This window comes from Coregonus clupeaformis, unplaced genomic scaffold (assembly GCF_020615455.1).
Source record: "Coregonus clupeaformis isolate EN_2021a unplaced genomic scaffold, ASM2061545v1 scaf0003, whole genome shotgun sequence".
NCBI classification, from domain to species: domain Eukaryota; kingdom Metazoa; phylum Chordata; class Actinopteri; order Salmoniformes; family Salmonidae; genus Coregonus; species Coregonus clupeaformis.
The window spans coordinates 98232-122840 of record NW_025533458.1 but is presented as its reverse complement, the minus strand read 5'-3'; the positions used below and the strand labels follow the sequence as shown (position 1 = coordinate 122840).

The window sequence follows — 24609 nt, the reverse complement described above, 5'->3', positions numbered from 1 at the left end:
AATTACTCTGCCAGCTGCGCTGCATTACCCACTACCTCTCCCAGTATTTAAGGCCCTGTCTTTCAGCTCTCCGGTGTCAGATCGTCTGCAAAGCTCACACCCGGAACCTGTTTGCTCGCGCTTCTGGCTCACCCTGGTTTTGTGACCCCGGACCTGCCTGTTTATTGGATACTCTTCTGCCTCAGGAGATCCAGACCTGCTTCTGCCATTACGACTCCTGACTACTCTTCAATCCCGGTAACTCTGACCAGCCTTCTGCCTTGCTACTACGTATTTTGGATTTCCCTTGAACTGTACTGCTGCCTGGTTTCATTCCGCCCTGTTGTGTCTGTGTCTCCCCCCCAGGACTTCTGGACCACCCACCACCGGCTTCATAGGGACGCATCGCTGCCACTGGGGGGCACAGACCCAGCGCATTGGACGGGATCCCTGTTACCCCTGGAGCCTTCATTCACTCCCCTACTTCCCTTTTCCCTTAAGTTTAATAAACTTTCTGGTGTGACGCAATTGTGGTCCTCTGGTCGTCTGTCTGAATCGTGACAGTACGATCTGACCATTATGGACTCAGCGCACACTTTCCCCGACATGGAAACCGATGAGCATGAGCAGCAGTTCCAGCAGCAGCAACAACAACTCGCCATGATCATTCAACTCCTCACCAACCTTACCCCAGCCAGTCTGCCCACCAGCCCAGCCCCGAGTTACCTGCCCCGGTCATTGCAGCCGCTGCTCGAACCCAAGATTGGAAACCCCGAGCGGTTCAACGGCGATTCAACCCAGGTCCGGCCATTCCTGACTAGCTGCCGACTTCAGTTCTCCTTGCAGCCAAGGACCTTCGCCACGGAGGGGGCTAAAGTTGGGTATGCCATCACTCACCTGACGGGCCGAGCTCGACTCTGGGGAACAGCAGAGTTCGAACGTCAAACCCCCGCATGTGCAACCTTCGACCTGTTTGCTGAGGAGATGCTGAAGGTGTTTGACCTGGATTCACCCACCGCAGAGGCGTCTCGTGAACTGTTCAGTATTCGACAAGGCAGACGTACAGTCGCAGACCATTCCATCGACTTCCGAACCCTGGCTAGACGAAGTTCTTGGAACACACCATCGTTGGTGGACGCGTTCTTCCATAGTTTGGCTGACTATATCAAGGACGAGTTGGTCTCCCATGAACTGCCTTCCACTCTTGATGAAGCCATCGCACTGACTGTCAGGATCGACAGAAGGATACAGACCCGTCGTCGTGAGAGGGGGCGCCAAGGTCCACCTACTACCGGCATTCGGAGAGATCCGACTGGGCTCCTGTCATCTACTGCCACTCACCCAGGTCAGCTTGATCAGTCTGAGCCTATGGAGATTGGGCGAGCCTCCCTCACTCCTGCAGAGCGCCAGCGCCGCTTCACCTCAAACCTCTGCCTCTATTGTGGAGGTGATGGACATCGTGTGGTAACCTGCCCTTTAAAGGGCCGAAGCTCACCGGGCGTAGGGGAGTCCGGTTGAGTTCAATGACCATCCAGTCCTCCGACCGCAAACCCCTGCTGCAAGTTCACCTCCGCCTCTCTGACTCAACTCACACCCTGGCTGCTCTGGTGGATTCTGGCGCCGAAGCCAACATAATGGACATCAAGCTGGCACGCCAACTGGGACTGGAGAACCTCCGTTTGACACCTCCTATTCCTGCCCGGGCACTGGACGGACACTTACTCGGATCGGTCACTCATGTCACGGCCCCGGTCTCGATGGGTCTGTCCGGAAACCATCAAGAAACTATCCAGTTTCACCTGCTCCCCCTCTCCAGGCCAACCCCTCATCCTGGGTTACCCATGGCTCCGCCCGGCACAACCCTCAGCTCGACTGGGTGACCGGGGTGATCAGGGAGTGGGGAGAGGACTGCCACCGAACCTGCCTGCTTGCTGCCGCACTACCCCCTCGGCCAGTACCTACTAACTCCGCTCCTGACCTCTCCAATGTCCCAGAATGCTACCATGGTCTCAGGGAGGTGTTTAACAAAGCAAGAGCCACATCTCTGCCCCCTCACCGACCGTACGACTGTGCCATCGACCTCCTCCCTGGAACAGCTCCTCCAAGGGGTCGTCTTTATTCGTTGTCTGCTCCTGAAAGAAAGTCCATGGAGGACTACATCAATGGCTCGCTGTCCGCAGGATTAATCCGTTCATCTTCATCTCCTGCTGGTGCTGGCTTCTTCTTTGTGGGGAAGAAGGACGGATCTCTTCGCCCCTGCATCGACTACAGGGGACTCAACGACATCACAGTGAAAAACCGTTACCCTCTGCCTCTGCTCACCTCTGCTTTTGAGTTGCTCCAGGGAGCCACTGTTTTTACCAAGTTGGATCTCAGAAACGCTTACCACCTAGTGCGGATCCGGGAGGGGAGATGAATGGAAAACCGCATTCAATACACCAACAGGCCACTACGAGTATCTGGTTATGCCTTTTGGCCTCACCAATGCTCCTGCTGTGTTCCAGGCTCTAGTGAATGATGTACTGCGGGACATGTTAAACAAGTTTGTCTTCGTTTACCTGGATGACATCTTAATTTACTCCAGAAACCTGTCTGAACACACCCGCCATGTCCAGCAAGTCCTTCATCGTCTTCTGGAGAATTCCCTCTACGCCAAGGCAGAGAAATGTGAGTTTCACGTCAAGACAGTGGCCTTCCTGGGGTACATAGTGGCAGAGGGAAGTATCCAAATGGATCCTGCCAAAGTATCAGCAGTCACTTCATGGCCAGTTCCGGAGAACAGAAAGAAGCTGCAACAGTTTCTGGGGTTTGCTAACTTCTATAGGAAGTTTATCCGGAACTACAGTACCGTTGCTGCCCCTCTCACTGCTCTAACCAGCACCAAGCAACCCTTCACCTGGACCCCAGCAGCCGACAAAGCCTTCAGTACCCTCAAGGTGAGGTTCACCTCCGCTCCCATCCTCCAGATGCCTGATGTGGACCGGCAATTCATTGTGGAGGTGGACGCCTCGGATGTGGGAGTTGGTGCTGTGATTTCTCAGTGGGCTGCGGAGGATAGGAAGCTCCATCCCTGTGCCTTTTTCTCACGTCGGTTGTCCCCCTCTGAGTGCAATTACGACATAGGGAACCGTGAGCTGCTGGCTGTGAAGCTTGCCTTGGAGGAGTGGCGTCACTGGCTGGAGGGGTCCACCATTCCATTTCTCGTTTGGACCGATCATAAGAACTTGGAGTACATCCGCACGGCCAAACGGTTGAACTCCAGGCAGTCCCGCTGGGCCCTGTTCTTCACCAGGTTTAATTTCACTCTGTCATACCGGCCTGGATCACGCAACACCAAGCCAGACGCCCTCTCCCGTCAATTCCAGAAGGATGACACCCCCTCCAAGGACCCTGTGTCGATTCTGCCAAGTCCCTGCATCGTTGCAGCTCTGACCTGGGCTGTTGAGGAACAGGTGCTGGAGGCTCTCCGTAACCAGCCAGGTCCCAGCACTTGCCCAGCTGACCGCCTTTTTGTCCCCGAAGACCTGAGGTCCCAGGTCATTCAGTGGGGACATGACTCCCGCCTAGCTTGTCACCCTGGCTCCACCCGCACTTACAACCTGCTCGCCCAGAGGTTCTGGTGGCCCTCTCTGAGGAAGGATGTACGGGAATTCGTCCAAGCCTGCCCCATCTGCAACCAACACAAGTCGTCCTGCCAGCCCCCAGCCGGATTGCTGCAGCCCCTGCCTGTGCCCAGACGTCCCTGGTCTCACATCGCCCTTGACTTTGTCACGGGGCTGCCCCCTTCAAATGGCATGACCGTCATTCTCACCATCGTTGACCGTTTCAGCAAGATGGCACACTTCATTCCCCTCCCCCAAGCTCCCAACCGCCAAGGAGACCGCCCAGGTGGTCCTGGAACACGTCTTCCGGATCCACGGACTGCCAAAGGATGTTGTTTCTGACCGTGGTCCACAATTCTCCTCCGCTTTTTGGAAGGAGTTCTGTCACCTGCTGGGAGCCACAGTCAGTCTGACTTCCGGATTCCATCCCCAATCCAATGGGCAGTCAGAGCGGGCTAATCAGGAGCTCGAGAAGGCACTGCGATGCATGACTTCACGCAACCCCCACTCCTGGTCGCAGCAATTGACATGGGTGGAGTACGCACACAATTCTCTGACCTGCTCTGCCATCGGTATGTCCCCTTTCCAATGTGTTTATGGATACCAGCCTCCTCTGTTTGCCAGCCAGGAGGAGGAGGTTACTTGCCCATCTGCACTTGCTTTTGCCCGTCGATGTCGCCGCACCTGGTCACAAGCCCGAGCCACACTCCTCAGGTCCGTTGCCAGCTACACTACCGGGGCCAACCGTCGGGAGAATTCCTGCTCCCACCTACCATGTTGGTCAAAGGGTGTGGTTGTCATCGAAGAACCTGCCACTCAGGGTGGAGTCGCAGAAGCTGGCACCTCGGTTCATTGGCCCATTCCCTATCATAAGAGTGATTAGCCCAACTGCTGTCCGGCTCCAACTGCCTAATTCCCTGAGGGTGCACCCCACTTTCCATGTGTCTAAGATTAAGCCCATCCATGAGAGTCCGCTGGTCCCTGCTGCGCCTGGTCCTCCTCCTCCACGGCTCGTCGATGGTGGTCTGGTTTTACACCGTCCGCCGCCTGCTTCGGTCCAGACGGAGGGGTAGGGGTCTCCAGTACCTCATTGACTGGGAGGGCTATGGACCTGAAGAAAGGACCTGGGTGCCAGCTAGTCGGATTGTGGATAGGACTCTCATCACCGCTTTCCACCAACGGCATCCTGATCAACCTGCAATCCGTAGGGGCCGCCCCAGAGGGGTCCCTAACCGTCCGGCCCGCTCGGCTTCCTGTCCTGTGCCTGATCCTGTCTCGGGACCTGTCCCATCTCCCGACCACGGCCCTCCGGCTTCCTCCGAGGATGAGGACGTTCACTCGGACCGTTCGGAGGAGTTCTAGCCCTCCTCCGGCTCCCCTCCTCCCGCCCGGCGTGGTGTTGCTCTTGGGACTTCTGGGGCCGTCCCTTGGGGGGGGGGTTCTGTCATGGGCCTCTCACTCCACCGGGTTACCACCTTAATTTTCTTCCACTCTGCTCACCACTCTCTCTACTCAGCCTAACTAGCTCCACCTGTCCCTGCTCTGCTCTGCTCTAATTACTCTGCCAGCTGCGCTGCATTACCCACTACCTCTCCCAGTATTTAAGGCCCTGTCTTTCAGCTCTCCGGTGTCAGATCGTCTGCAAAGCTCACACCCGGAACCTGTTTGCTCGCGCTTCTGGCTCACCCTGGTTTTGTGACCCCGGACCTGCCTGTTTATTGGATACTCTTCTGCCTCAGGAGATCCAGACCTGCTTCTGCCATTACGACTCCTGACTACTCTTCAATCCCGGTAACTCTGACCAGCCTTCTGCCTTGCTACTACGTATTTTGGATTTCCCTTGAACTGTACTGCTGCCTGGTTTCATTCCGCCCTGTTGTGTCTGTGTCTCCCCCCCCCCAGGACTTCTGGACCACCCACCACCGGCTTCATAGGACGCATCGCTGCCACTGGGGGGGGCACAGACCCAGCGCATTGGACGGGATCCCTGTTACCCCTGGAGCCTTCATTCACTCCCTACTTCCCTTTTCCCTTAAGTTTAATAAACTTTCTGGTGTGACGCAATTGTGGTCCTCTGGTCGTCTGTCTGAATCGTGACAGAGGAAATATAACACATTTTCAGTGCGGTCCTCAGGACCTCTTTGAAGACCAGGCAAAATTAGTTTGACAACCCTGGTCTAGAACATATCAATGGTAAAAGAATAACCACACAACACAGGATTTAAAGGAAATATATTGAATATTTTATTCACAGAAATATTTTTGAAACAACTGTTGCAAAGACATGAGGAAGAGTTGTAAATGTGAATGTTTCGCCAATGTTGTCAACCTTACAAACACAAACTAGGGCTCTACTCAATCTGTATTGCTGAAGCTTTAATTTAAAGGTAATTTCCGATTGAGCCTACACGTGCAACGTTTACCATGAATGTAGTCTCTGCTAACGCGGGAACATTGCCTTTAAATGTCAATCACGCTGTAGCGCTGAATTTCCACGATGCGGATTGACCATAATCATAAAACATGGCGATGTAGCCTACACACAACAACTGGCCGGACCGGCCAGTTTTTCTCTAGTGGATTTTTATTCCTTCATTACTACTAATATATGTGATTGAGGTATAAATGTTACATGTATCATTTGCAGGTAGAAATGTTTCATGTATAACTTTTAAATGCTTCCAGTGCTTCAGTCTTTTAATCGCAGACTATTTACACACATAGCTTTGTTTGGCAGCACCTTTTCAGGGCCTTTAATACTAGAATCACTGGGCCTCGAGGGACCCCCTGTCACGCCCTGGCTCTGGGACTCTGTTATGTTGAGCCAGGGTGTGTAGTTTCTATGTGTTTGTGTTCTGTGTTTAAGTTCTAGTTCATGTGTAGCTATGTTGGCCGGGGTGGTTCTCAATCAGAGGCAACGTGAATCAGCTGTTGCTTGTTGTCTCTGATTGGGAACCATACTTAGGCAGCCTGTTTTGCCACAGTGTTTGTGGGATCTTGTTCCGTGTATGGTTTGTGTCTGTAAACCAAGGACTTCACATATCGTTTTGTTGTTTTGTTCGTGTGGTGCAAAATAATTAAAGTATGTTCACTCATCACGCTGCGCATTGGTCCACTTCCTCCAACGATCGTGACAGAAGATCCCACCAATACAGGACCAAGCAGCGTGCCCAGGAGCAGACAGCCTGGACGTGGGAGCAGATATTGGACGGGCAGGGGTCCTGGACTTGGGAGGAAATCCAGACCGGGATGGATCGCCGTCCGTGGGAGGAGACGGTGGAGGCGCGCCGGAGAGAGGAGCAGCGGCGCCAACCGGGCCGTCGTCGGACCGGCGAGAGGCACCCCCAATAAATTTTTAGGGAGGGGCACATGACATGGACGACGGGGCTGCTGGTGGCAGATAAGGGGCGAGTTCGTGGACGAGGAGAGAAGGCCACCGGGTTACGGGAGCCATTGGTGAGAGGAGGGAAGGAAGATGTAGAGGCACGGCGAGAGGTACTGAGGTGTGTTGCCAGTCCGGTCCGGCCCGTTCCTGATCCCCGTGTAAGGCCAGTGGTGTGTGTTCCCAGTACGGTCCGGCCTGTTCCTGTCCCTTGCACCAAGCCTACGGTGCGCGTCGCCAGCCCGGCCCGGCCTGTTCCTGCCCCTCGCACCAAGCCTACGGTGCGCGTCGCCAGCCCGACCCGGCCTGTTCCTGCTCCCCGCACCAAGCCTATGGTGCGCATCGTCAGCCCGGTCCGGCCCGTTCCTGCTCCCCGCACTAAGGCAGGGGTGCGCGTCGTCAGCCCGGTCCGGCCCATTCCTGCTCCCCGCACCAAGCCTGTGGTGCGCATCGTCAGCCCGGTCCGGCCCGTTCCTGCACCCCGCGCACCGAGCCAGGGGTGCGCGTCGTCAGCCCGGTCCGGCCTGTTCCTGCTCCCCGCACCAAGCCAATGGTGCGCGTCATCAGCCCGGTCTGGCCCATCCCTGCTCCCCGCACCAAGCCGGTAGTGCGCATCGTCGGTCCGGCACAGCCCGTGCCCGTTTCACCGGTGCCTGGTCAGGTACCGGTCAGCTGCTCCACACCGGAGCCTAAACAATCCGCTCCACCGATGTCCAGTCCAGCTCCAGCCAGCGGGGCCAGACCAGACCAGGGGCACTACGGGGGGTTTATTAGAGGGTGGTGGTCACGCCCGGAGCCGGATCCGCCTCCGAGGAGGAATGCCCACCCGGCCCTCCCCTGTTCGGTTTATGTTTGGCGCGGTCGCAGTCCACGCCTTTGGGGGGGGTACTGTCACGCCCTGGCTCTGGGACTCTGTTATGTTGAGCCAGGGTGTGTAGTTTCTATGTGTTTGTGTTCTGTGTTTAAGTTCTAGTTCATGTGTAGCTATGTTGGCCGGGGTGGTTCTCAATCAGAGGCAACATGAATCAAATCAAATCAAATCAAATCAAATTTTATTGGTCACATGCGCCGAATACAACAGGTGCAGACATTACAGTGAAATGCTTACTTACAGCCCTTAACCAACAGTGCATTTATTTTAAACAAAAAAGTAAGAATAAAACAACAACAAAAAAGTGTTGAGAAAAAAAGAGCAGAAGTAAAAATAAAGTGACCGTAGGGAGGCTATATATACAATAGAATAAAGTGACAGTAGGGAGGCTATATATACAGGGGGGTACCGTTGCATAGTCAATGTGCGGGGGCACCGGCTAGTTGAGGTAGTTGAGGTAATATGTACATGTGGGTAGAGTCAGCTGTTGCTTGTTGTCTTTGATTGGGACCATACTTAGGCAGCCTGTTTTGCCACAGTGTTTGTGGGATCTTGTTCCGTGTATGGTTTGTGTCTGTAAACCAAGGACTTCACGTATCGTTTTGTTGTTTTGTTCGTGTTGGTGAAAAATAATTAAAGTATGTTCCCTCATCACGCTGCGCATTGGTCCACTTCCTCCAACGATCGTGACACCCCCCGTCAAGGTAATGAGCAGTCATTCTGACTGCAACATTCTAACAGTGTAAATAATACATTTAATATATTTTATTGTAAAAATAATCATATGGTTGTTTATAAAAATCTTAGGTAACATTAGAATATGCCGTTTAAAAAAATATATATATCACAATAGCGTTTTCATTAGTTTATGTTACTGTATGTTATATGTCAAAATGAAAAACCACTAAAAACACAGAAATTCAAGTATTCAATCAATTTTATTCATGGAGGGCCATTGTTACAACTATGAAAGGGAAAGCATACAGTGGGGGGAAAAAGTATTTAGTCAGCCACCAATTGTGCAAGTTCTCCCACTTAAAAAGATGAGAGCGGCCTGTAATTTTCATCATAGGTACACGTCAACTATGACAGACAAAATGAGGGAAAAAAATCCAGGAAATCACATTGTAGGATTTTTTATGAATTTATTTGCAAATTATGGTGGAAAATAAGTATTTGGTCAATAACAAAAGTTTCTCAATACTTTGTTATATACCCTTTGTTGGCAATGACACAGGTCAAACGTTTTCTGTAAGTCTTCACAAGGTTTTCACACACTGTTGCTGGTATTTTGGCCCATTCCTCCATGCAGATCTCCTCTAGAGCAGTGATGTTTTGGGGCTGTCGCTGGGCAACACGGACTTTCAACTCCCCTCCAAAGATTTTCTATGGGGTTGAGATCTGGAGACTGGCTAGGCCACTCCAGGACCTTGAAATCCTTCTTACGAAGCCACTCCTTCGTTGCCCGGGCGGTGTGTTTGGGATCATTGTCATGCTGAAAGACCCAGCCACGTTTCATCTTCAATGCCCTTGCTGATGGAAGGAGGTTTTCACTCAAAATCTGACGATACATAGCCCCATTCATTCTTTCCTTTACACGGATCAGTCGTCCTGGTCCCTTTGCAGAAAAACAGCCCCAAAGCATGATGTTTCCACCCCCATGCTTCACAGTAGGTATGGTGCTCTTTGGATGCAACTCAGCATTCTTTGTCCTCCAAACACGACGAGTTGAGTTTTACCCTATTTTTGTTTCATCTGACCATATGACATTCTCCCAATCCTCTTCTGGTCATCCAAATGCACTCTAGCAAACTTCAGACGGGCCTGGACATGTACTGGCTTAAGCAGGGGGACACGTCTGGCACTGCAGGAGTTGAGTCCCTGGCGGCGTAGTGTGTTACTGATGGTAGGCTTTGTTACTTTGGTCCCAGCTCTCTGCAGGTCATTCACTAGGTCCCCCGGTGTGGTTCTGGGATTTTTGCTCACAGTTCTTGTGATCATTTTGACCCCACGGGGTGAGATCTTGCATGGAGCCCCAGATCGAGGGAGATTATCAGTGGTCTTGTATGTCTTCCATTTCCTAATAATTGCTCCCACAGTTGATTTCTTCAAACCAAGCTGCTTACCTATTGCAGATTCAGTCTTCCCAGCCTGGTGCAGGTCTACAATTTTGTTTCTGGTGTCCTTTGACAGCTCTTTGGTCTTGGCCATAGTGGAGTTTGGAGTGTGACTGTTTGAGGTTGTGGATAGGTGTCTTTTATACTGATAACAAATTCAAACAGGTGCCATTAATACAGGTAACGAGTGGAGGACAGAGGAGCCTCTTAAAGAAGAAGTCACAGGTCTGTGAGAGCCAGAAATCTTGCTTGTTTGTATGTGACCAAATACTTATTTTCCACCATAACTTGCAAATTAATTCATTAAAAATCCTACAATGTGATTTTCTGGATAATTTATCCTCAATTTGTCTGTCATAGTTGACGTGTACCTATGATGAAAATTACAGGCCTCTCTCATCTTTTTAAGTGGGAGAACTTGCACAATTGGTGGCTGACTAAATACTTTTTTCCCCACTGTATGTGCTGGAATGCGGTAACAGTTTATTTTTATAACAACAAAATAACCTATTCCAACCACCAAGACGCACGGTCAGCAAGACGCATGGTCAAAGGATGAAATCATCAGTAGCGTAATCATTTTAAGCGCAAAGTGTGCTTGATAAATAGTGAAAGTAAGCACAAAAGCAATAATGCAATGATAATGATTATACGTTAAGTGTCGATATGACAGCAGTCAAAAATTGTCAATTATTGTCAGCTCGTGCTTATATGGTGTGCGTCTTCACACAATGGCATCAGTTGGAGCATATCCATGTCGCATAAACAACAAAAGCTGGTGAGTGCATTGCGGATGTTGTTTTTTGCTTGAGATGTAGGGCCTGCTTTCTCAGTGTTTACATTTTGTGCTGGTAAATTGGCCTGTAGCATTGTCACCGTCACTGGCTTGTTCTATCCAAACGGTGCCATCCCCGTCCTCTCTCCTGTCTCATGGTTTCATTTGGTGGTAGCGTGGGCACCTGCTCAGTGTGCACTGTTCTGTATTTTTTTGCGCTTAGACCTCAGAGGTGTAGGTTCAGGCTGAGACTCAGAATCAGAAGATGAATCATCAAAGATGTCATGATTAATTTCTGTCCCACCACCTGAGTCGTTTTCTTTCAGATTTTGGTCTTCTTGCCATTGTAAATTACGCACGCTTTCACTATGTACTCCAAGTAGGCCAGAGTAGACTGATAAGACTGCTTGGATTTGGTGGACTGGGTACATACCATTTTGAGATTATAATTAGAATAGATCAATACAATAGAATGGCCAGCCCTATTCTTCATTCACAGTAGGTGATTAAATAATTATGCATCATTCGCTTCCTGTCGCTCATCAACTCACCCATTCTCCCCCATCATACTTTACTTAATTTATTTAATCTGTTGTTATATGTGTACAATTTGTTTCAGTATAGTTTAGGTTCAGTTTTGAGGCAATTATCGGGGTGGTTATCGACTGGCCATGGCACCTTCAATGTCGGGAGAAGGAGCGGAGCAGGCCCTACTGTCAGGAGGACTGCTTTTAATCTCTTGTGGACATGCCCTCGTAAAACTGGTTATAAGTCCGGTTCTGTTTGTGATATTAAGATTCTAACAATGACAGTGTGTTATATAGACTTATTTAGGAAAAGTCAAGCACGGAGGGGTTATGACTTTAAAAATGGCAGTAAGAGAGTAATAAAACAATTAAATTCATGAGCAATCCAAATGACTGTTTTAGCAGTTCTAGTGTTAAAGGTAGTAACTCTTTAAACCTGCAACAAAGATAGATCAGATGTGCAAGTGCCGTATATAATTTTTTGTAACTCTTTAAAATGTAATGGGATAGTTCAGCGAAATAATGTATTGAAATGTTATTTTCCTTATCTCGTAAGCAGTCTATGGACTGCTCTTAATCTCTCGTGGACAGATTAAGCGGGTAAACCGGAGAATCTGTTGTGACACCATGTTTTTCTGGTGGTTTTCATCACTGATTATTTGGACATATCAGGATTGGGCGAAGGTGGTGCTTTGACTGCTTCGCACGTGTAGGGAAGTTAGCTGAAGGGTGGGGCTTTGGCTGAGAGTTTCCTTTGGCAAAGGTGGAGACGTCACAAACTGAACTTTCTAATACGACCCAGAACTTAATCATGCAGCAGACCAAATCACGCAAGATTTTAGTTCTGGATTAATTGAGATTAGAATGCTCTAAGGAGTATCTGCAATCCACACTGGTTTTGATATCTACTAAGCTATATTAAATTGTTTTAGGAAGGTCATACCAATGATAATTTTGCTATTTCGTTTTTGAATTTTAGGACCCCTTGAAGTATAAAAAATAGTTATATTTTTCATTATTTATTTTCAGTATACAAACACATTGAATAACATATTCACTACATGGAACACTACATGGATGCAGTGGATTGAGACGAATCCAATGCGAAAAAACAAATATCTCTAGCTTAAACTGACATCTTTTTATGGGGATTTTTGTTTTATGCTAATTAGATTTCCACAGGGAAGCGGACATCAACCTTAGGGGGTTAAGACCTTAAGGAGCATCAGGTACTGCTGGAATGTCTACCAACTCTTTTCCCTCACTACCACAGAATGTCAGTGGCTTCCTCCTCACTGAGTTCTCAGACCAAACCTCATCAAAATCAGAGTTTTTCGAAGTAGCATTAGCAACAGCAGCTATAGTCTGTTCCATGTCAGCATTTCGAAACTTAGATTAAATGTTAGCACTGTTGTGTTGCATCTGCCTGATCTAAAGGTCACAAATCAGATATTCAGCGAATGTTATTCACTCTAATACTCTCTCAGCGAAGCTGAGCTGTTCAGGTTGTCTGTTAGAATTGTAATTTCAAGCCTTCCCACGTCTGGTAATCTCTCTCTCTCTCTCTCTCAGGGAGCTCCTGGGTCCAGACTTCACAGAAACACACTACAATGAAGATGGGCAGCCTGTCACTGTGGCCCCCAATTACACTGTAAGTCTCTTCCCACTCTCTGTTGCACTCATTTTCTCTTATTGTCTCATCCCTCCAGGTTTTTCTTATCTCTTTCTACCTCTCTTTTTCTCCTTCTTTCTCTCCCTCATGCCTATCACTACTCAGACTGGGGGTGCTGGATTCTCAGACCTACATCACATCATGTTTCAGAGACATACAGTATCTCCAGCAGAAAAAACTCTCACATGCTACTCAACATTATTTTATTTCCACACACTTCCACAAGACATGTACACACACACACACACACAGAGGGGTCCGTCAAACTATGCCTTGATTCATTTCAAATGAGCATCTTTCCATGAAAATATTATATAGATTGGTGGAACAAGTACGTTAGCGAAGCAATTCAAATCAAATGTATTGGTCACATACACATGGATAGCAGATGTTATTGCGAGTGTAGTGAAATGCTTGTGCTTCTAGTTCCGACAGTGCAGCAATATCTAGCAAGTAATATCTAACAGTTCCACAACAAATACCTAATAAACACAAATCTATGTAAAGGAATGGAATAAGAATATAAAATATATGGATGACCAATGCCATTGTCAGAGCGGCATAGGCTAAGATGCAATAGATAGTATAGAATACAGTATATACAGTTGAAGTCGGAGGTTTACATACACTTTCGCCAAATACATTTAAACTCAGTTTTTCACAATTCCTGACATTTAATCCTGGTAAAAAATCCCTGTCTTAGGTCAGTTAGGATCACCACTTTATTTAAGAATGTGAAATGTCAGAATAATAGTAGAGATATTTATTTATTTCAGCTTTTATTTATTTCATCACATTCCTAGTGGGTCAGAAGTTTACATACACTCAATTAGTATTTGGTAGCATTGCCATTCAATTGATTTATTTGGGTCAAAAGTTTTGGGTAGCCTTCCACAAGCTTCCCACAATAAGTTGGGTGAATTTTGTCCCATTCCTCCTGACAGAGCTGGTGTAACTGAGTCAGGTTTGTAGGCCTCCTTGCTCGCACACGCTTTTTCAGTTCTGCCCAAACATTTTCTATAGGATTGAGGTCAGGGCTTTGTGATGGCCACTCCAATACCTTGACTTTGTTGTCCTTACGCCATTTTGCCACAACTTTGGAAGTATGCTTGGGGTCATTGTCCATTTGGAAGACCCATTTGCGTCCAAGCTTTAACTTCCTGACTGATGTCTTGAGATGTTGCTTCAATATATCCACATAATTTTCCTTCCTCATGATGCCATCTATTTTGTGAAGTGCACCAGTCCCTCCTGCAGCAAAGCACCCCCACAGCATGATGCTGCCAACCCTGTGCTTCACGGTTCGGATGGTGTTCTTCGGCTTGCAAGCAACCCCCTTTTTCCTCCAAACATAACGACGGTCATTTTGGCCAAACAGTTCTATTTTTGTTTAATCAAACCAGAGGACATTTCTCCAAAAAGTACGATCTTTGTCCCCATGTGCAGTTGCAAACCGTAGTCTGGCTTTCTTATGGAGGTTTTGGAGCAGTGGCTTCTTCTTTGCTGAGCGGCCATTCAGGTTATGTCGATATAGGACTCGTTTTACTGTGGATATAGATGCTTTTATACCTGTTTCCTCCAGCATCTTCACAAGGTCCTTTGCTGTTGTTCTGGGATTGATTTGCACTTTTCGCACCGAAATACGTTCATCTCTAGGAGACAGAACGCGTCTCCTTCCTGAGCGGTATGGCGGCTGTGTGGTCTCATGGTGTTTATACTTGCGTACTATTATTTGTACAGATGAACGTGGTACCTTCAGGCGTTTGGAAATTGCTCCCAAGGATGAACCAGACTTGTGGAGGTCTACAATTTATTTTTCTGAGGTCTTGGCTGATTTATTTAGATTTTCCCATGATGTCGAGCAAAGGGGCACTGAGTTTGAAGGTAGGCCTTGAAATACATCTGCAGGTACACCTCCAATTGACTCAAATTATATCAATTAGCCTATCAGAAGCTTCTAAAGCCATGACATCCTTTTCTGGAATTTTTTTAAGCCACAGTCAACTTAGTGTATGTAAACTTCTGACCCACTGGAATTGTGATACAGTGAATTATAAGTGAAATAATCTGTCTATAAACAATTGTTGGAAAAATGACTTGTGTCATGCACAAAGAAGATGTCCTAACCGACTTGCCAAAACTTTGTTAACAAGATATTTGTGGAGTGGTTGAAAAACGAGTTTGAATGACTCCAACCTAAGTGTATGTAAACTTCCGGCTTCAACTGTACATATGAGATAATGTAAGATATGTACAAAATTATTAAGATAGTATAGAATACGATATATACATATGAGATAAGTAATGCAAGATTTGAAAACATTATTAAAGTGTGGTGAGTGATTTTTAAGCAGTCAGGCGCAGGAGAGTAAATCATATAATAAAAGGTTTATTCCGGAAACACAGAGGTACGCAGCAATGCGTCAAACACTCCAGCGCGGAAATCAGGCGCAATGGAAACAACAAGGCACACGGGTGAAATATCCCGGCGATAAAAAATAAAAATAATAATACACTGCTCAAAAAAAATAAAGGGAACACTAAAATAACACATCCTAGATCTGAATGAATGAAATAATCTTATTAAATACTTTTTTCTTTACATAGTTGAATGTGCTGACAACAAAATCACACAAAAATGATCAATGGAAATCAAATTTATCAACCCATGGAGGTCTGGATTTGGAGTCACCCTCAAAATTAAAGTGGAAAACCACACTACAGGCTGATCCAACTTTGATGTAATGTCCTTAAAACAAGTCAAAATGAGGCTCAGTAGTGTGTGTGGCCTCCACGTGCCTGTATGACCTCCCTACAACGCCTGGGCATGCTCTTGATGAGGTGGCGGATGGTCTCCTGAGGGATCTCCTCCCAGACCTGGACTAAAGCATCCGCCAACTCCTGGACAGTCTGTGGTGCAACGTGGCGTTGGTGGATGGAGCGAGACATGATGTCCCAGATGTGCTTAATTGGATTCAGGTCTGGGGAACGGGCAGTCCATAGCATGAATGCCTTCCTCTTGCAGGAACTGCTGACACACTCCAGCCACATGAGGTCTAGCATTGTCTTGCATTAGGAGGAACCCAGAGCCAACCGCACCAGCATATGGTCTCACAAGGGGTCTGAGGATCTCATCTCGGTACCTAATGGCAGTCAGGCTACCTCTGGCGAGCATATGGAGGGCTGTGTGGCCCCCCAAAGAAATGCCACCCCACACCATGACTGACCCACCGCCAAACCGGTCATGCTGGAGGATGTTGCAGGCAGCAGAACGTTCTCCACGGCGTCTCCAGACTCTGTAACGTCTGTCACATGTGCTCAGTGTGAACCTGCTTTCATCTGTGAAGAGCACAGGGCGCCAGTGGCGAATTTGCCAATCTTGGTGTTCTCTGGCAAATGCCAAACGTCCTGCACGGTGTTGGGCTGTAAGCACAACCCCCACCTGTGGACGTCGGGCCCTCATACCACCCTCATGGAGTCTGTTTCTGACCGTTTGAGCAGACACATGCACATTTGTGGCCTGCTGGAGGTCATTTTGCAGGGCTTTGGCAGTGCTTCTCCTGCTCCTCCTTGCACAAAGGCGGAGGTAGCAGTCCTGCTGCTGGGTTGTTGCCCTCCTACGGCCTCCTCCACGTCTCCTGATGTACTGGCCTGTCTCCTGGTAGCGCCTCCATGCTCTGGACACTACGCTGACAGACACAGCAAACCTTCTTGCCACAGCTCGCATTGATGTGCCATCCTGGATGAGCTGCACTACCTGAGCCACTTGTGTGGGTTGTAGACTCCGTCTCATGCTACCACTAGAGTGAAAGCACTGCCAGCATTCAAAAGTGACCAACACATCAGCTAGGAAGCATAGGAACTGAGAAGTGGTCTGTGGTCACCACCTGCAAAACCAGTCCTTTATTGGGGGTGTCTTGCTAATTGCCTATAATTTCCACCTGTTGCCTATTCCATTTGCACAACAGCATGTGACATTTATTGTCAATCAGTGTTGCTTCCTAAGTGGACAGTTTGATTTCACAGAAGTGTGATTGACTTACATTTTGTGTTGTTTAAGTGTTCCCTTTATTTTTTTTAGCAGTATATTAATAATATGCCATTTAGCAAAATACAAGGATCTCCACCGAGATAATCTAACCTCCACAATAAACAATCACACACAAAGACAAGGGGGCAGAGGGAACACTTATATGGGTACTGATGAGGGGATATGAACCATGTTTGTGTAATAAACAAGACAAAACTAATGGATTGATGAGATGAGTTGCGGCAGTGGCTGGAAGGCCGGTGCGCATAGCGGAATACACCAGAATGTCATCGATGTAGACCACTACACCGCGAACAACCATGTCCCGAAACACCTCGTTCACAAAGGACTGGAAGGCTGATATAGCATTCATCAAAACGTATGACATCACCGTATTCGTAATGCCCTGCGGTTGTGCTGAATGCTGTCTTCCACTCGTCCCCCTCTCTGACACGCACCAGGTTGTAAGCACTCCAGAGATCTAATTTTGTGAAGAAGCGTGCCCCATGCATTGACTTGATTACTGATGGAATGAGGGGTAGAGGATAACTATAACGAATTGTCCCTTTGTTCAGTGCTCGGTAATCAATGCAAGGGCACAGCCCTCCGTCTTTCTTCTTCACAAAAAATAACTCAAGGAGGCGGGTGAAGTGGAGGGACGTATGAACCCCTTGCGCAGACACTCTGAGACTCATGTCGCCATCGCCTCCGTTTCAGCCTGTGACAGGGGATATACATGACTGCTGGGAGGCACAGCGTCTACCCGGAGGTTTATCGCGCAATCTTCCACCCAATGAGGTGGTAATTTGGTCGCCTGCGTTTTGGAAAACACGTGCGCCAAATCGAGGTATTCGGGGGGGAATGCACAAGGTGGAGGTAGTGTCTGGACATTCCACCAGGTTGCACCAACGGAAACAACTGGACACCTACCCTGACACTCTCGCGACCACCCCGTGAGAACCCTCTGCGGCCATGAAAAGATGGGGTTCTGTAGTGCTAACCAGGGAAAACCCAACACAACAGGGAAATCAGGAGACTCAATAGAAACAATTTGACTTGCTCTCTCTGGGTCTCTTGCGTAACCATTGTGACTGGTGCTGTAACTTCCCTAACGAACCCTGACCCTAATGGTCAACTGTCAAGTGCTTTGATGGGCAGTGGAATGGATAGGAGAACCAACGGAATACCTAGGCTATGAGCTAACGACCTGTCCATAAAGTTCCCAGCTGCGCCTGAATCGACCAGCGCCTTACACTGGGACACCACTGTCTAATCAGGAAAGGTGACTTGTATGCTGCAGTGCGCAGCAGAAGGCTCTGAACGAGTGTGGGTTTGTGCTACCTGGGGTGACACGAGAGTGCCCTGCTTGCCGCCTCCAGACCCACGAAGTACCCTGACGACAGCGTGCGGTAGAATGTCCTCTCCTGCCACAAGCGTGACGCTGGAGCTGTTGCATTCCGTTCTCCCGGATCACTGCACCACCCATCTCCATCGGAACCGAATCCAGGTTGAAGGGGGGTGAAACTGGCAGGCCACTTCCAGAACGTCCTTTTGCAGCTAGCAGGTTGTCCAACCGGATGGCCATGTCCACCAGCTAGTCGAAAGTCAACATGGCATCCCAGCAGGCTAGCTCCCTTCAGACGTCTTCTCGCAGGCTGCACCGGAATCTGTTGATGAGGGCACGCTCGTTCCATCCGGACCCAGACGCTAGAGTATTAAACTCCAGGGCAAAGTCCTGTGCGATCCTCGTCCCCTGCCTCAGTTGGACCAGTCGCTCACCTGCCTCTCTTCCTTCGGGCAGGTGGTCGAAGACTGCCCAGAAGAGGCAAGCAAACTCCCCTGTAGTTGTCCAATGCGGCTCCTCCTTCACTCCAGACCGCGTTGGCCCACTCTAGGGCTTTCCCTGAGAGGCAGGAGACGAGTGTGGACACCTTCTCCTGCTCCAATGGAGCCGGGCTGATGGTTGAGAAGTAGAGGTCCAGCTGCAGGAGGAATCCTTGGCAGCAGGCAACTGTCCCGTCAAAATCCCTCGGTCGGGATAGATGAATCCCTCTGGATGCTGGGGTTTGGGTGACTGGATCCGGTTGATCAGCTGGTCCCGAAGGGTCGGGTCCTCTCCTCTCCAGACGTTGGACGACCTGGAGAACCCGATCCATTGCTTCTCCCAAGCTGGCTAGCATGGTAAAATGCTCCCGGATCCGCGCCACGACTCCAGGCATGTTCTCTTCTCCTGCTGACTCCATGTCTTGGTGTGTGATTCTGTGGTGAGTGATTTTGAAGGAGTCAGGCGCAGGAGAGTAAATCACAGAATAAAAGGCTTATTCCAAAAACACAGCGGTACGCAGCAATGTGTCAAACAATCCAGTGCGGAAATCAGGCGCACTAGAAACAACAAGGCAAATGGGTGAAATCTCCCAGCGATACAAAATACAAGGAGCTCCACCGAGCTAATCTAACCTCCACAATAAACAATCACACACAAAGACAAGGGGGCAGAGGGAACACTTATACAGTTACTGATGAGGGGATATGAACCAGGTGTGTGTAATAAACAAGACAAAACAAATGGAATGATGAGATGAGGAGCGGCAGTGGCTAGAATGCTGGTGACGACGAACGACAAAGCCTGCCCGAACAAGGAGAGGACATAAAGTCGTGACATAAAGTGGCATTATTAAAGTGACTAGTGTTCCATTTACTTTTTTGGTTACAACATGACTCCTTACGTGTTATTTCATAGTTTTGATGTCTTCACTATTGTTGTGTTGTGCCGTACATGTGTACTACAAAATCAGCATCAAGGTTTGAACCTCTTACGGGTACACTCTAAGACTGATTCATTCCTGTCACGACTTCCGCCGAGGCTGCCTCCCCTCCTTGTTCGGGCAGGTTTCGACGTTCGTCAACACCGGCTTACTAGTTACTGCCGATCCCATTCTCATCACTCCACTTGTCATGTCTTGTCTTGTCAATCACACACACCTGGTGCTCATTTCTCTAATTAGTATGTGTATAAGTGTTCCCTCTGTCCCCCTTGTCTTTGTGAGTGATTGTTTCATTGTGAGAGCGAGTAGCGCAGTTGAGCTACTATCCCTTGTGATAGTTTCGTTTTGACGCTGGGTGCGTTTTATTTATGTAAACGGAATAAACTCAGGACTTCGGTGTTTTACCTCCTGCGCCTGACTCCTTCATTCACACCTCGTCACAATTCCTCTCTACTTTTTACTGTGAATATACAGTACCAGTCAAAGTTTGGACACACCTACTCATTCCAGGGTTTTTCTTTATTTTTACTATAATAGTGAATACATCAAAACTATGAAAACACACATATGGATTCTGAGTTTTTTTAACCAGAGTCTATGGAGTTAAATTACATTGTTGGTGTGCATTCAGCTTCATGCTGACAGAACTTTAGTTCTAGACAATTGGCCAATATTCAAAATAAGCACCAGCTTATTTCAGCTGTTCTTGCCATAATATGGATTTGGTCTTTTACCAAATAGGGCTATCTTCTGTATACCACCTCGACCTTGTCACAACACAACTGATTGGCTCAAAAGCATTAAGAAGGAAATAAATTCCACAAATTAACTTTTAACAAGGCACACCTGTTAATTGAAATGCATTCCAGGTGACTACCTCATGAAGCTGGTTGAGACAATGCCAATAGTGTGCAAGGCTGTCACCAAGGCAAAGGGTGGCTACTTTGAAGAATGTCAAATTTTAAATATATTTTGATTTGTTTAACACTGTTTTTGGTTACTACATGATTCCAAATGTGTTATTTCATAGTTTTGATGTCTTCACTATTATTCTACAATGTAGAAAATAGTAAAAATAAAGAAAAACCCTGGAAGAGTAGGTGTGTCCAAACTTTTGACTGGTACTGTATGTGGGAACTCCTTCAAGACTGTTGGAAAAGCATTCCTCATGAAGCTGGTTGAGAGAATGCCAAGAGTGTGCAAAGCTGTCATGAAGGCAAAGGGTCCTTTAAATAATTTAAAATCTAAAATAGATTTTGATTTGTTTAACACTTTTTTGGTTACTACATGATTCCATATGTGTTATTTCGTAGTTGTGATGTCTTCACTATTATTCTACAATGTAGAAAATAGTAAAAATCAAGAAAAACCCTTGAATGAGTAGGTGTGTCCAAACTTTTGACTGGTACTGTACAAACATTTATCCTTTGATGGCATTTCTGAGGCTAAGACATTTTGTTACAGTTCCACAGTTCAGGTTTGTATGTAAGCTTTAAAGCTATTGGGGGCACTGCTGAGTTTATGAGTAGATTTTTATGAGTTATTGTTTATTATGAGCTATTCTACAGAAGATGCACAGTAATATATCATCATCAGCAGCAGTCCTGATTATCTCTTAATTTGGCTGCACTCTATGTAAAGAAGTAGGTCAATATTTAGAAATGAGGGAAATAGACTTGTCAAATGCTCAGTCCCCCCAAAAGCTTGAATTGATAGGGGAAAATAAACACCTCTGTCCCAAAGTTAGGCTTTTGAAACATTTTCAACATGACTGCAATCATCATGCATTTTTCCCGGGTATAAATAAAATTGCTCTCAGTTTTGCGGAGAGGTGTCAACCTTTTTATGTACTCCGATTCCCGCAAACTATTTTAACAAACAATTTTTCCAACAATTGTTTACAGACAGATTATTTCACCTATAATTCACTGTATCACAATTCCAGTGGGTCAGAAGTTTACAAACACTAAGTTGACTGTGCCTTTAAACAGCTTGGAAAATTCCAAAAAATGATGTCATGGCTTTAGAAGCTTCTGATAGGCTAATTGATATCATTTGAGTCAATTGGAGGTGTACCTGTGGATGTATTTCAAGGCCTGCCTTCAAACTCAGTGCCTCTTTGCTTGACATCATGGGAAAATCAAAAGAAATCAGCCAAGACCTCAGAAAAACAACTGTAGACCTCCACAAGTCTGGTTCATCCTTGGGAGCAATTTCTAAATGCCTGAAGGTAACACGTTCATCTGTACAAACAATAGTACGCAAGTATAAACACCATGGGACCACGCAGCTGTCATACCGCTCAGGAAGGAGACGCGTTCTGTCTCCTAGAGATGAACATACTTTGGTGCAAAAAGTGCAAATCAATCCCAGAACAACAGCAAAGGACCTTGTGAAGATGCTGGAGGAAACAGGTACAAAAGTATCTATATCCACAGTGAAACGAGTCCTATATTGACATAACCTAAAAGGCCGCTTAGCAAGGAAGAAGCCACTGCTCCAAAACCACCATAAAAAAGCCAGACTACGGTTTGCAACTGCACATGGGGACAAAGATCGTACTTTTTGGAGAAATGTCCTCTGGTCTGATGAAACAAAAATAGAACTGTTTGGCCATAATGACCATTGTTATGTTTGGAGGGAAAAGGGGGTAGCTTGCAAGCCGAAGAACACTAACCCAACCATGAAGCACGGGAGTGGCAGCATCATGCTGTGGGGGTGCTTTGCTGCAGGAGGGACTGGTGCACTTCACAAAATAGATGGCATCATGAGGAAGGAAGATTATGTGGATATATTGAAGCAACATCTCAAGACATCAGTCAGGAAGTTAAAGCATGGTCGCAATTGGGTCTTCCAAATGGACAATGACCCCAAGCATACTTCCAAAGTTGTGGCAAAATGGCTTAAGGACAACAAAGTCAAGGTATTGGAGTAGCCATCACAAAGCCCTGACCTCAATCCTATAGAAAATGTGTGGGCAGAATTGAAAAAGCGTGTGCGAGCAAGGAGGCCTACAAACCTGACTCAGTTACACCAGCTCTGTCAGGAGGAGTGGGCCAAAATTCACCCAACTTATTGTGGGAAGCTTGTGGAAGGCTACCCGAAACGTTTGACTCAAGTTAAACAATTTAAAGGCAATGCTACCAAATACTAAATTAGTGTATGTAAACTTCTGACCAACTGGGAATGTGATGAAAGAAATAAAAGCTGAAATAAATCATTCTCTCTACTATTATTCTTACATTTCACATTATTAAAATAAAGTGGTGATCCTAACTGACTTAAGACAGGGAATCTTTACTAGGATTAAATGTCAGGAATTGTGAAAAACAGAGTTTAAATGTATTTGGCTAAGGTGTATGTAAACTTCCGACTTCAACTGTATTTATTTACAGTATACACCTTACCAGATGGCATGTAATTTCATAATACACCTGAAACATGGGAAAGGCATTGTGTGTAAGGTGTTGTGTGTACTCTTGGTTTTCCACTATCGATGTGATGTGGTACCTCTAGTATAGTGAAAGAGAGAAGGCTCTTAGATTGACAGGCAACGTTTTCACTGACAATTGATTTATATGTCCGCCATGCATGAGCATACCCATCGCTTCAAATAGATGAGCTAATTTCACAGTCTGATGTACCGACAAAGCCGGTTCTCTCGGATGTTGGTGTGTTGTGGCGGAGGCCACAGGGCCACAAAGCAACACCTGAGGACAATGCTCTGTTACATCGTTCGTCGCCCATTGTGACATCACGTCCCTGGCCCATTGACATAATTTCCAAAACAGCCAGCTCAAGTCAAAGGTCAACAGGAAGTTTATGTTCTGTGTTCCTTAGAGGCAGAAAAACAGAGCTGCAATGCTGCCTCAGTTTCTCATAAAGTAGACATGTTCAATGCCACTGCAGTGACGCTGCAGGCTATATCAAGGGAAATATAACTCCTGAGTGGCGCAGTGGTCTAAGGCACTGCATCGCAGTGCTAACTGTGCCACTAGAGATCCTGGTTCGAATCCAGGCTCTGTCGCCGCCGGCCGCGACCGGGAGACTCATGGGGCGGCGCACAATTGGCCCAGCGTCGTCCAGGGTAGGGGAGGGAATGGCCGGCAGGGATGTAGCTCAGTTGATAGAGCATGGCGTTTGCAACGCCAGGGTTGTGGGTTCGTTTCCCACGGGGGGCCAGTATAAAAAAATAAATATGTATTCACTAACTGTAAGTCGCTCTGGATAAGAGCGTCTGCTAAATGACTAAAATGTAAATTTCATTAAGTCCTCTGTTCCTGTATTGATCTTGTACATGTCATATTACTGTGCAGGAAAGCGTTCCATTCAGACACATCTACATGTGTATTCAGTAGTAGAAGCATGCACAGGAGCTGCCTCAATAAAGAGATATTTCACTGAAACCCTGAAGCTTTTAAATGAATGCACAGAAACCTACTGAATAGTCCCAGTCGGTATTGCCCTTACAAAAATGTACCATGGTAGTTATATGAAAAAAACACCATGGTACTATCATGGTTTTTTGGTCACTACCATGGCAGGAAAATACCATGGTACTGGTGCAAATACCATGGTAGTGGCCAAAAAACAGTGATCGTTTTTTTTATTGTAATACCATGGCAGGAAAATACCATGATATTTTCCTGCCATGGCAATTACCAAAAAAACATAATATTTTATTCTAGCTAACATGGTACAAAAATGAACCATGGTAGTACAATTAAGCAATAAGGCCAGAGGGGGTGTGGTATATGGCCAGTATACCTCGGCTAAGGGCTGTTTTTAAGTACGACACAACGCGGAGTGCCTGGATATAGACCATAGCCGTGGTATATTGGCCATATACCTCAAACCCCGAGGTGCCTTATTGCTATTATAAACTGGTT

General features: G+C 47.2%; 1 protein-coding gene across 1 annotated transcript in view; it reads left to right on the top strand.

Moving 5' to 3' along the window:
* LOC121554317 (disintegrin and metalloproteinase domain-containing protein 33) overlaps window positions 1–24609 on the top strand; it is a 207645-nt gene that overhangs the window by 113186 nt on the left and 69850 nt on the right. The window contains exon 4 of the mRNA XM_041867832.2: window positions 12826–12904. Within this exon, the coding sequence (XP_041723766.1) occupies window positions 12826–12904 (79 nt within the window). The remainder of the gene's footprint in view (window positions 1–12825; window positions 12905–24609) is intronic.